This window comes from Tinamus guttatus, unplaced genomic scaffold (genome assembly GCF_059628265.1).
Source record: "Tinamus guttatus ecotype Peru unplaced genomic scaffold, ASM5962826v1 Tinamus_guttatus_pri_ptg000123l, whole genome shotgun sequence".
Taxonomy (NCBI): domain Eukaryota; kingdom Metazoa; phylum Chordata; class Aves; order Tinamiformes; family Tinamidae; genus Tinamus; species Tinamus guttatus.
In genome coordinates this window covers 2,215,519-2,228,362 of record NW_028288657.1, presented here as the reverse complement: position 1 = coordinate 2,228,362, position 12,844 = coordinate 2,215,519, and the positions used below count along the sequence as shown (strand labels likewise).

General features: G+C 63.5%; 1 protein-coding gene across 1 annotated transcript; it reads right to left on the bottom strand.

Annotated features, from left to right (window-relative positions):
* Window positions 1-3,865: 3,865 nt before the first annotated feature.
* On the bottom strand, window positions 3,866-8,944 carry LOC104581027 (metal cation symporter ZIP14). Its single transcript, XM_088521487.1, has 8 exons — window positions 8,705-8,944; window positions 8,429-8,615; window positions 6,309-6,478; window positions 5,675-5,797; window positions 5,235-5,408; window positions 4,767-4,974; window positions 4,096-4,280; window positions 3,866-4,016 (listed from the first exon to the last, which is right to left on the bottom strand). Exons 1-8 carry the CDS (start codon window positions 8,942-8,944, stop codon window positions 3,870-3,872), a joined length of 1,434 nt encoding a protein of 477 aa, XP_088377613.1. The 3' UTR covers window positions 3,866-3,869.
* Between the last annotated feature and the right edge of the window lie 3,900 nt (window positions 8,945-12,844).

Below are 12,844 nucleotides of genomic sequence, written 5' to 3'. Positions count from 1 at the left end.
CGCGCTACTGCGCACGCGCCGCCGCCACGCCGCGCGCCTGCGCGCTCCGCCCGCCGCCGCGGCCGGGGCGGCTCCGCGCATGCGCCGGGGCGAGGCCGGCGGCTCCGCCCGCCCTCACGTGGCCGGAGCGGCCGCCCCCTTCTCCCGCCGCCATCTTGGAGGGGAAGGGGCGCTGTTGCTAGGCGACCAGCGGCCTACCGGGACCGGGCCCAGCACCGGGCCCGGTTGCGGGGACCTTCGAACCCGCCCGGTCTTCCATGCCCCCCCTACCCACCCTTGCGCACAGCCCCGAGCCATCCCCTCCAAGGCAGGAGATCCCCCGGCCAGCACAGCCCACATTGTCCCTGCAAAACGTGGACACCCTCCTGCCCGCCATTCACCCCAGCACCAGCTCCAATGTCAGCCCGGCTCTTAGAGCAGCTCCGCTTTGCTGCCGTTGGAGCAGGTGGGGGCAGACGGTAAAAATAAAACAGCGTCCCCCGTCCCAGGCAGCACAGATTGGGAAATGAAGTGCTTCGAGCAAAGGTTTTGCAGGGCGCCGTCAAACCCAACAGCTTGCGCCTTCCTTGGCATATGTGCAAGCGAGGGGAAAAAAACCACAAGGCACTTGCTTGAAATAGCAAGAATTCTCACCTCGGCTAGGGACTGAGTTTTGGCTGAAACAAGCAGCAATTGCAGGGTTTAACCTCTCTGCTGGGAGGGGTAACTATATTTGCATGTGTCCATCAAAACAAGGGGATTTTGTAACAAAAAAAAAAAACTCCCTGGCGAGCATGAAAGAGAAGGGAATGGGATGGGAAGTGCAAGGAACCGCAGGAAGGGTCAAATAGCGACTTTTGTGCAGCGCACACAGAGCACTTTTATCAGGGCTGCCAAAGCACTCGGTCAACTCCAAGAGGCATAAACAGCGAGCCAAATTTATACCGTAACCTTTCTTTATTCCAGCAGAATTCGTTTTAAAAACAGCCATAGCATTTCAAGGTTTGTTTGCTTTAGTAAAAACAGGCTTTCTTAAATTGCACCCACAGCTTTGGGCCTGGCCTATAAAAAGGCTGGGGGAAATGGAGCAGACTGGGGCGAAATGTGTTTTTTTTGCGGCTGCGGAGGCAGCCCGGCCGCCAGCGCCGGGGGCCAGGCTCCCTCCTGCGAGTGAGACGGGAATACGCGGCGGCGAAGCATGGACAGTGCCTCAAAAAGGGCTTTTCGACCCCAAAAAGGAAGGGGATGGCACAGGGGCGCCGGGGGCACCCGGCGGGGCGGGTGTCAGTGCCACCTCCCGTCCGCCGTGCCGCACTGCACGGCCGGAGCCGCGGGAAGGCCCTATTGCATCACCCGGATGGATGGAAAAATCCCGAGTACCGGAGCTGCCGCCCCTTCCCCGGGGATGCTGCTCCGCCGTGGGGATCGCTGTCCCCACGGGGACATTTGCCACCACGGCCGCCTTTCAGACCCGGCAGCACACAGAGCACGCCAGCAGTCCTCCATCATTACAGAATATATTTTATTTATGGCATTTTACAAATAACTTTTACACCTCACATGACATAAGTTATGTTCTTTGTTTCAACAAGTATTTCTTACAACACCTGAGTTATTAAAATACTGAGATGGAACTTGAGCTTCTAACCAGACATGGAAGAGGGAAACACAGATTAAAAACCCCATACGAGCTCAGGTGGTGCCACGTTCCCTTCTCATTCTCCCGCTGGCTCCATCCCTTCCCCAAATGTTGGTACCAACCTGCCCGAGCTCGACACAGGTGCTCTACCCTCCCGCGGTCCCAGGAAGGTCCCACAAAGCTCTCAGCAAGGAGCCTTGTTTCTCCAGGGGGATTTGCACCCCTCGAGTCTCAGAGTTGATGCCGTTGGCTAGAAATCGGGTTAAAATTGAAGTGGGGAGAACACGGACTCGTGATTTCCACGCCGTATCGAGAGCCTATACCAGCTCCGAGGAATCCCGGTGCCGGCTCGTCCCACACTCTCCGAAACGCAGGTGACCTCCCAGGCATGGCACGGTCACAAGGGGACAACTTCAGGTGATTTCCCCTGGCCACCACAAGGTCTTCCTGCCCTGCACCCCTCCGAACTGCCCAGCTCAGGCAGTGCCCTCTGCCCCGTGGAAAACTGCCAGGAATACGGTGCTTTCCAAACACTTCCTTGAGAGATAAGTGGCAACGTGCACGTCGCCCTTCCAAAGGATTCGGTTTTCCCACACCACGTTAGTGAGGGTTGGAGGAGCTTGTCATCCCTCGGCTCCGACCCAGAAGGTGTCCTGGGGAGCCGCTGCAAAGGCCATCGCTGCCTGTGTCACCTCGCAGGCCTGTGGCACCTTGAGATATTGGTGGTCACACAAGAAATGCCACCAGTTGCCAGCTACCTAGCTCTGAGCCTGGACAAGGCAAAGAAATGCCCAGAGGGGACAAATGTAGAGTACAAGTGAGGAAAACGGATGCCACCCAAAGGTGGCATCTGCGTGAGAAAACAACTGAGCATCTCCCTGTGCAGCAGCAAGGGCCCAGGGCAACACATTCCCGCTGCGCCCCTGGGTGCTCCCGAGACGCTCCGGTATTTTACCTCCGGGATGCCAATGGGACCTAGCAGAGCCACCAAGAGCAGAGCTGCCCATCCCCTGGGGACTAGGAGGACCCTGGCAGGGGCCTAGGGACTCAGTGAGGACCATTGGGAGCGTTGGAGGAACAAAATCCGGCTCTTACCTAAGGCAAATTGGGAGCTACAACCAGGCACCGGCTGCTGCTGGGACTGCGGCCCCATAGGTTTGGGGGCTTGTCCCCTGCCTCGAGGTGGGCAGAAAGGGGGTACAGGCTCTGAGGACACGCTGCAACCTTCCCTTTCACCTTGCAGAGCTCAAAGCAGTTTTCATGGCACCCTTCCTCCATCTACACCTCCACCTAAGCCACCCGAACCGGCTCCTGCTTGTCAGCGCGGCCACCAACTCCCTCCTGCCGGCTGCAGAAACAGGCACAGGGGACACAGGGACCCTCGGGCGACACGGGTGGGATGGGCAACATTATCAATATGATAATAAGTCAATTCACCTAGTGAATCTGGGGAAAACCAGCCCCGAAGCAGAGTCATGAAGCACCTGCACCCTTCTCTAGATACTCCCTAAGGCTGGAAATGCACAACGTAGAGAGGTTCACGGTCTCTTTTTTTTTCTTTTTTCTTTCCAAAAAAGAAACCCCTCCCCACCCTGAACCTCTGCAAATCAGCAGCATTAGCGTTTAAAAGCAGACGTCCCATCGCAGGTGCCATCGTGTGCTTGGTCACAGTGTAAAGAGCATTTCCCCAGGCAGGGAGGCCCCGCAGGGACCTCATCCCAGCTCTGCCCTTGCTCTCGTGCCCCTCTCTGCGGCCGCCCCGCAGGAGGAGTGGGAGGATTTTCCTCCTTAGGGCCACAGGGAGCCCGAGGGAGGTCCGATCTGCCGGGAAGCACTTTGGTCTCCCCTGCTCCGTGCGCTGCTAACCCAGAATGTCCTCAAAAACCCTCGGCCCGCGCATCACGCAGCAGCTCCGATCATAAGGCTAGAGGAGCTCCTATATCCCAACTCCATCCTTCCCAGGAGACGTGAGGAGAGGAGGGGAAGGATATGACATTGGAAAGAGATCCTCTGGTCAGTCCGGTCCTCGGGCAAAGGGGATTTAGCCCCCCCAACCCCGGAATCATAATAATATGAAGTCTGTGGAACAGTTTCCAAAGCAATGCCTCTTCTCCTGTAGTGCTTTGTGCTGTCAGTGCCCACACAGGTACCGTCGGATGCTTGCAGCAGGAAAAGAAAAGAAGACGATTCCCCCCACCCCCCCAAAAAAAAGAAAGGAAAAACGGATAAAAGTCTCTGCGGGCGGCCGGTCCTACCCTATCTGGATGTGGCCGGAGTACATGGTGAGCAGCACCATGATGGTGAAGCCCGTGAGCAGCCCCGCGTTCTGGATGGCGAAGGTGATGAGCGCGCTGCCGTGCTGCTCGTCCTCCCGGCTCACCTCGTTCATCTCGGGGAACTGCGGGGACAAGGGAGCGGGTTGAGCGGCAGGAATCCGCCTGGGAGAAGCCCCCGGCCGCCCCGCGTGCCGCGTTTACCATGTCGGCCAGCGCGATGTACAGGAACATCCCCCCGGCCAGGGCGAAGATCCAGTTGGCCGAGAAGTGGCTGCCGGCCACGATGCCGAAGGCCAGCCCCACGTAGCAGCAGCAGGCCGAGATGAAGTTGAAGAAGAGCGCCTGGCGGATGGTCATGCCGGCGTTGAGCAGGATGACGAAGTCCCCTGCGCGGGCGAGGACGGGGACGGTGAGGAGGGAGGGCGCGAGCGGCCCCGGAGGCGCTCGGATTCGGCGCTTGCCGCGGCTCCTACGTGCTGCCTTCCCCATTAAGCTTAGCACGAGCCTCGGCGGGTCTGCTCGTGTCCATAAAGCCTGTCCCAAACCACGAGGGTGCTAAGGAAGGAGAGGACCCGGGGCCGCAGGCGCCCGAAGCAGCGAGGTGTTGTTGGTCTTATTTTCATGTGTCTCCATCTAAATTTAAACCTCAGACATCATATTACCTCGTTATTTTTAGAGCTAAGATTACTCAGTGCAGTTTAATGCCTGGCCTTGCCCACACCGATACTGTTTATTCCATCCCACAGCCCTCCTTCTCCCGAGGAAAACAAGCGAGCGTCAGCCCCGGTACCGGTTAGACAGGGAAAGCAGCGGAGCCGGCGCTGGAAGGGCCGGACCGCGAAGCCTGGAGGCACCGCGGAGCCGCAGCGTACCCAGCTCGTGCGGAAACTCCTCGCAGAGGATGGCCACGGAGGTGCTGATGCCTTGGAAGACGGAGACGGTGAAGGAGGCGCCGATGGCCAGCCCGTCGATGAAGTTGTGGAGGCCGTCGCTGAGGGTGACCATCCACGCGAGCGTGCCGATGTCGGAGTAGCGCACCTCCTTGAGCCAGTAGCACGCGCTCTGCGCGGCCTGCAGGTCCTGCGAGACCACGGGGCACTCGGTGCTGCCCAGCCACGAACCCCGCGGCTCTGCCCCCCAAAAAACTCTCCAAAAAGATCTGCCAAAAACCCCCAGCCGAGGAGGTTGTTTGAACCCAACAAACACCCGGGTGGATTAAATCCGCACCAGGCTGGAATTGAGGGATTTCCTGAGCCAACCGGGCAGGATTTGCCCTGCCCATGGTGGAGCGTGCTGGGTGGGTGCGATACTTGAAACCACTTTCTCGTTTTCGGGCTAACCTGGACGGACAGGGAGCCCACGACGACCTTCTGGTCCCCCGCGGGGGTCTCGGCGCTGCGCGCGGGGATCATGCGGTCCAGGTCCCCGTTCTGCAGCTTCTCAGTGACGCCCTCCTCCTGGTCCTTCTTGGAGGGCAGGGCCTCGGGGCTGTAGTGGCTGTGCCCGTGGTGATGCTGTTGGCACACGGGGGCAGCGGGCTCAGCCACGGGGGCCGCCGCTGCCATTGCCCACCCAAACGCCTCAAATTTGCTGCTAAAAAGCAAGCGGGTTCCTCCCAAACCTAAGAAAACCGCTGCTTGGCAGGCAGGGACCTTTCTTTGGGCCCACGACAGAGGGCAAAGGTGGCACAGGAGCCTCCAGCCTTCATCCCAGCCTTCATCCCAGCACACTGGGGCAGGACATTGACACGGCGCCCCAGGCAGTCCCTCCTCATCCTCACCTGGTCCTTCTGTTTCAGCAGCATCTTCAGGATCTTCTCAGTGAAAAAGAACAGGTAGAAGCCCCCAAACACCACGGCCGACTTGGAAACGTAGTCTTTTTCCTGAGGGTTGAATCCGAAGGCCTGCGGACACGGGGAGCAAGCAATGGGCTGGCGGAACAGCCCCCAGCAGCATCTTCCATATCCCTGGGCCGCGGCACCTCTGGGGTGAAACTGCTGCTCCTGGCCTCCCTCCAAGCAGTGGCTGCTTCGGGGAAGGCGCAGAAATACCTGCGTGCACCTAAACCCGCCAAAATCCCCCAGGCTAGCAGCCTGTGCATCAGATCCGTCGATCCGGATGCCAAAAACGGGCTCCGAAAGCCGCTGCCGTCTCAAAACGAAGGCTACCGGCCCGCAGGGCCACAAGCCGCAGCCAAGCAGCGCCCGCGGGGAGCGAGTCCCTTGGGAAGCCAAGGGCTGTACGGGCTGCGAAATTCCAGCTCACGGTCCCGAGGGGCTTCCAGCCTCCCTACCTCGCTCTCCGTGGCGCACGGCTGCCCTCCGGCTGCGCGGGCTCCCCCTGCTCCAGCGAGCGCCCGGCGCGACAACCGGCCCCCGAGAGAGAAAAGGAGCGACCCGGAGGCCCTCACCGTACCTCGGGAATGAGCTGGAAGAGGGCGTTGGAGTAGAGAGTTCCAATCGCCAGAGCTATGAAGTAGAGGAGCAGCCGCTTGTAAAAGGTCTTCTTCATGAAGGGCACCACGCTGGCCCCCACCAGGGAGCAGAGGGAGATGACGGTGACGCAGAGGAAACCGTAACCCCAGACTGCGGCGGGAGCCAAACCCACCCCGGGGGATCGGGCGAGGGGTTGTCGGAGAGGAAGGGGGAAGATCAACGTGGGGAAGGGGAGGAAAGGAGTCCACGGCGAGAGGGGAGAGACAGGAGGGAGAGGGGGGAGACAAGAGGACATTCATTAGTGATTGCTCCTTCATCGGGCAGTGCTTGCGCGCGGGGCAGCGCGGCTCTGGAACAAGCGCTCCGGCCCTTCGGCATGGACGGGAATCCCACAGTCCAGCCGGGATGCAGCGGATGGGAGGGAGTCCCCGTCCGGCAGCACCGTCCTGCGGGCCACGGGGTTGTTCCAGAGCCACGGAGCCCGCGGGCCCCGAGCATCCTACACGCTCCATCCTCATCCCTGCGGAGCCCTTCGGGCATTTCCAAGCGGCTCGCTGCAGGATGGAGCGTGCAGGTGGCATCCAGCCCCTGGCACGCCAGGGAGCGCAGGGGCCGCCTTCTGCTGCTCGGGGAACAAGGGTTGCAGTTCTGGAGTTGAAAAGGAGCCGGGAAAACCCGGGATGGCGCCTCCGGCTGCTCGCGAGCACGGCTGCGCATCCAGACCCCCTTGCGTGCAGTTGGTCAACTCCAGAGCCGCGCAATTAAAACACAATTAATTTGCAGTGTATCCGTCAGACCCGTCGGAGCACCAGGAAACCTCGAGCCTCACGTAAGCACAAATCCTTCTGGGAACAGCTGTCTTGCAAGTCAGCAAAAAAAGGAATCGACGAAGCAATTAAAAGTTTTAGCGGAGCCTGCGGATTGCGGAGGAAGCGCCGTTTCTCCGGGCTGCTCTCTGCACTTCTACACTCTGACCCCTTCCTCTTTTGCACGGACCTTCCCACGCTGCTCGTGCTGGTGGCCGCGTGGCTACCGGGGCTGGATGGGACGTCCCGGATGGGACGGCACAGCCGCCCGGCGCGACTCAAGAGCGTTTTCTGGTGCTCGGAGGGGCGCGAAAGCCCTGCGGAGCCCTGCGCAGGGAGCCAGCGTGGAGAGAGATCCCCTGAGCCTCAGGTCCCGGAGAGATCGGATGGATTTGGCAGGGTGGAGGCAGGGAAGAGCCGCCCTCGGGACAGGAGAGAGGCAGGGACGATCTACCGCACCTCTGGGATGAGCTGGAAGAGCGCGTTAGAGAGCAGCGTGCCGATGGAGAGCGCGATGAAAAACGTGAGGACCCGGCTGAAAAAGGCCTTCTGGGTGCAGGGCACGATGAAGACTCCGAGCAGGGAGGCCACGTTAATCATGGACACACTGAGAAAACCAAAGCCCCACACTGCGGAACGAGAAGAAACGAGGGCCAGACATTACCGAGGCTCCCGCCGCGCCGGGGACGGCCCCGGGCCGGGCGGGTGGACACGGCTCGCTCCGGGATCGCTCCGGGACCGCGTCCCCACGGCAGCGCCGGCCGCACCGCGGCTCTCCCGGTGCTCCGGGCGCTTCGGCTGCGACACAGAGCAGCGTTTCGGGGGCGGGATGAGGGGAGGAAGGGAATCGCTGGACATGCTGCCTGCTGCTGAGATACTTGGAAAAGGATCCCGGCGCCCACCCTGGCCTCGGCGGGTGGGGGAGCCGATGCCAAGTTCAGGGCGGCTCATCCAAACCTTGGGCAGCGTCAGCACCCGCCTGGGCACACGGAAGCCCGGGTGGCATCAGCTGCTGGGACAAGGCCCCGTTTGCCCAGCAGGCTCCCAACCATGCCGGATAGGAACCACCTATCCATAGGGCCTCCTCATCCAGGCGCCCACGAGCTGGGCCATGGAGCAGCTCAGACCTTGGGCACACGCGGTCGGGGACAAGCCCCGCTCCAGAGCTGGAAGCCCGGAGCCAGCAGCACCGCGGCACAAACACAGCGAGGAAAACCCATCCGGGCTCCCGGCAGGCTCCCATTCCATACGGGAAGGGGAGCCGGCGTCCTGCAGCTCCCCGGGCGCCGCTCACCTTCGGCCGCGCTGGGCCGGCTCTCCTCCGTCTTCTCATCCTCCTCGTTTTCCAGGTTCTCCGAGGCGCACGCCCGCGTCTCCAGCTGCTGCAGGACGGCGGGGCAGAATTCCCGCAGCTCCCTGGCTCCCAGGCGCGAGCCCTCGCTCAGGTTGTGCATGGCGAAGAGCTCCCCGGAGCCGAAGCACTGCGGAGGGAGGAGGCTCGGCATTCCCAACACGGCCTCGTCGGATGGATGGACGCGCGCCCGGCCGCGCGCGCGGTTCCGAGCTTTACCCGGGAGAGGTTGGCGGGCCGGGACGCGTTGGTGCGTCCCACTCCCACGTCGAGGCGGTTGAGCAGCGCCTTGAGCTGCGCCAGGCTGAGGGTGCCGCTGTCGCCGTAGCGCTGCAGGACGTCCTGCAGGAAGGAGGCCGCGGAGAGCGCGGCGGTGCCGGCGCCGGCCCGTGCCCGCGGGCACGGCAGCAGGCAGAGCAGCGCCAGCAGGCAGCAGCCCCGGCCGCCCGCGCTCGGCATCGTGGCGTCTCTGCAAGAGAAGCCGCGCGGCGCCGTGAGCCCGGCCCGCGCTTCTCCCAACACCGAGGCCACGGCAGGGCTCTGGCAACGGGAGATGGCACCATCTCCACGGGCTCTGCCAAGGGGAGATGGCACCAGAGCCATTTCTCCCAGCGCATTTTCTCCCAGAGCACCCAGGCAGCCCTGGGTAGCTGTCACCAATGCCCACGCGCTCCCCGCGACGTCTTTCCAACCCCACCGGAGGAGGCACCAGCAGCCGCCGCTTCCCGCCCATCCCGATCGGGATCCCCGGTACCCGTTCCCGGTGCCCGGCGCTCACCGCGTGTCGATGCAGGGGGAGCTGCCGGCGCCCGGCTCCGTGTGACCGTCACCTCGGCAGCGCGTCAGGGTCCCTGCAGGAGAGAGGCCGTTCGCGAAGCCCGCGGGAGCCCTCGGAGCCGGGCCCTGCTCCGCACAACCCCAGGGCCACAGGGGACAGGCTCATTAGGTTATAATTTAACTATGCTAATTGCAATGAACCTTCCAGGGCGGGACCGCAGCCGCCTTTATAGTATTTGCCTAGAACCAATCCTTGCCCTTTCTGCTCTTTTCATTTATGCCGAAGATCGATAAGAGGCGAGCGGCGGCGATGTGGGGTGCACTCGGAGCGGGGAACAGCCCGGGAAAGCGCGGGAGGCCGCGCACATCCGCCCGAGGTGCTGGAGCGGTGCCCAGGAAAAGCTCTGGAAAAAGGACTTCTTGGAAAAACTGTGTTGGCAGGTGAGGGGCAAACTTGGGATTCGCAAGGACACGTGGCGGGACGTGCCAAGAAACACGCAAACGGTGCCCGGGCAGGCGGGATCCCCGCCGGGGTCACGGTGCATGGAGCAAGCTGTCCCCAGCAGGGACAAACGTGGGGACAGCGGAGCGGCTCGCAGACCGCCCGGACACCGGGGATTGGAGGCTTTCCATGGGAGGGAAAGGTTACGGCTCGGAGCTGGCGAATACATCGCGTGGGCCTTATCGGAGCAAAGGCAGCGCCTGGCGCGGCGCCTCCCCGGCAAGGGCGGCTGTGCCCGCGGGCAGCGGCTCCGCACAGCCCGGCACGGTTCTTCCCGGGATAGCAGCGCCCGGACGCCTCCAATACAGTCCCCAATGGCCTTCCCAGACTTGGGGAGGACACGGGCAGACCCACGGGGTGACGGAGACGGGAGCATCCCGCAGGAGGATGCTCAAGTACCGCGGCACGAGGCGTTACCCTCTCCCTCTCCGTAGGGCTCCAAAGGGCACTGGGAAAGCGGGACACAGGGCGCAAATCCCAGGAGCAAATCCCGGCTGCCCCCCAGCCGCGCTAACGAGCAGCCCGTGCCGCCGGGCGCCAGATCCCGGTCTCTTCCAAAAAGAGGCCCGGGACATTTTTGAGCTCCGGCCAAGCAATTGTTCTGAAAATAGACCTGGCCCGTTGGCAGCCCCGGTGCCAGCGCGAGCCCGCGGGGCAGCCCCGAGCCCTCCGTGCCGGCTCCCCGCGCAAGCCCCTTCCCTCCGGAGGCTCCCGCATTCCCGCGGGTTTTAAGAGCTTATGGCTTTGCCGGCTTTGTTCCCGGGGGGCTTAGCCCCTCCACAAGGGCTTAGCCCACATGCTGGGACTTAACCCCTCTCCTCCCAAAACGGGGCACGGGACCCCGGCTCCGCAGCATCTCCGAGCCGAGCGCCCTCCCGGCACCCCGGCCCCTCCGAGCGCACGGAGCAGGAGCGCACGGAGCGTCCCGGCGGGAAGGACGATCCCGCCGGCGGCAGCCGCCACGGCCCCTTCCCGGCCACGTCCCCCACTCCTGCCTGACCTTCCCGGGCATCCTCTCTCCTCCCACGCCGGCCGCTTCTCCTTTGCCCGCGCGGCTCCTGCGCAAAGGCCGTCTGTGCTGGGAGTGCCGGAGAGGAGGAGGAGGAGGAGGAGGAGGAGGAGGGCAGCTGCGTCCCGGCTCCGGTGCCTTCGGCTTGGCCGGGCCCCAGCACCCGGCCGCAGAGGCGCCGAGCGCAGCCCAGGCCTGACCTACTTTGCGGCTGGCGGGATGGAGCGGAGCGATCCCACCCCGGAGCGCGATCCGGATCCGCCGGCCCGGATCCGCGGCCCGTTTCCCTGTGCTAACTTCACCTCCCTTTATAGCGAGAGCTATCGATCCCCCGTTGCAAAATCCGCCCCCCGCTCCGGGAAGGGGATGCCGGGAACAACTTGTGCAAAGAGAAAACACCAGCGCAGCAGCGCGGCCAGCGACACCTCGCCAGGGGCTTCCCGAAAGCCCCCGGAGGAAGCGCTTGGAAGCGGAGCAATGCCCGGAGGGGGCAGGACGGGGGGTGGCAGCGGGATCACCGGAGCCGTGGCCAGAGATGCAATCGGCACCTTCACACCTGGGAGAGCCACTGACGTCAGGGAACAATTCCCACTGGGAATCCGCTTGCTCGGAGCCCATGAGCATCGCCCGCTCTCCTGGAATCAGGGCTGCCCGGCATCCCCCCCGCAGCCTCACAGCTCCCTTCCCGCGCTCCCAGCCTCCTTCCGGAGCAGGGACACGGAACGTGCCAGCGCTGCCTGCCAGGAGGGCAGTTTTCCATGCCCGAGGGCACGTCTGCCCGCACCGGCACGCCGCGCTCACGCGCCGACAGCCACCGCTTCCTTATCCCCCCGGGCGCCATCCGGCCACCGCATCCGCCTTCCCAGCGCTTCTCCCTCTGTATCCCCCGCCTTGCGTGGGGAATGGGGTCCCTGCAACCCACAGCCGGTTCTGGATCCCACAGCCCATCCCAGAGCTGGTCCTGGATCCCATAGCCTGTCCCACAGCCGGTCCTGGATCCCATATCCAGTGCCAGTCTCAGACCCAGTCCCATAGCTGGTCCTGGACCACACAGCCAATCCCATAACCAATTCCAGCCCCAGTCCCATTTCCATAGCTAGCCCAGCCCCTATAGCTGCTCCCAGACTCCATAGCCTATCCCACAGCTGGTTCTGCACCCTATAGCTCATCCCATAGCCTATCCCGGAGCCCACAACCCATCCCACAGCCTATCCCAGACCCTACAGCTGCTCCCAACCCCTATAGCCTGCCCCGTCTCCTACATCCAGCATCACCCGTATAACGAACACCGGCCCCTACAGGCGGCTCTGGCCCCTATAGCCCCATTCTCCATCCTTGGCCCCGCGGGCGCTGCCTCCATCCCGCTCCGGCCCCGCGCGCTCCCGCTCCGGGTCGTACCTGGGACCCGGCAGCCGCCACCGCCGGGCCCCGCTCCGGCCCCGCGCGCTCCCGCTCCGGGCCGTACCTGCCGCCGCCGGCCCGGCTCCGGCCGCGCCAGCGCGCATGCGCCGCCGGCGGCACGGGGAGCGCGCCCATTGGCCCGCGCGCGCGCCCCGCCCCCGCGCGCCCCGCCCCGCCCCGCGCGCGGCACGTGGCGCCCGGCGGGCACCGACCCCCCCCCCCCCCGCGGGCATGGCCGGACCCGGTACCGGCCCTGGAGGGAGCCCATAGGGGTCACTATGGGGCTAAACACCCTATAGCCCCCATAGTGACCCCCAGACACCCTATAGCCCCATAGTGACCCCCAGACACCCTATAGCCCCCGTACTGACCCCCAGACACCCTATAGCCCCATAGTGACCCCCAGACACTCTACAGCCCCTGTACTGACCCCAAGACACCCTATAGCCTCCATACAGACCCCCAGACACGCTATAGCCCCCATACGGACCCCCAGACACCCTATAGCCCCCGTACTGACCCCCAGACACTCTATAGCCCCCATACAGACCCCCAGACACGCTATAGCCCCATAGTGACCTCCAGACACTCTACAGCCCCTGTCCTGACCCTTAGACACCCTATAGCCCCCATACTGACCCCCCAGACACCCTATAGCCTCCGTACTGAC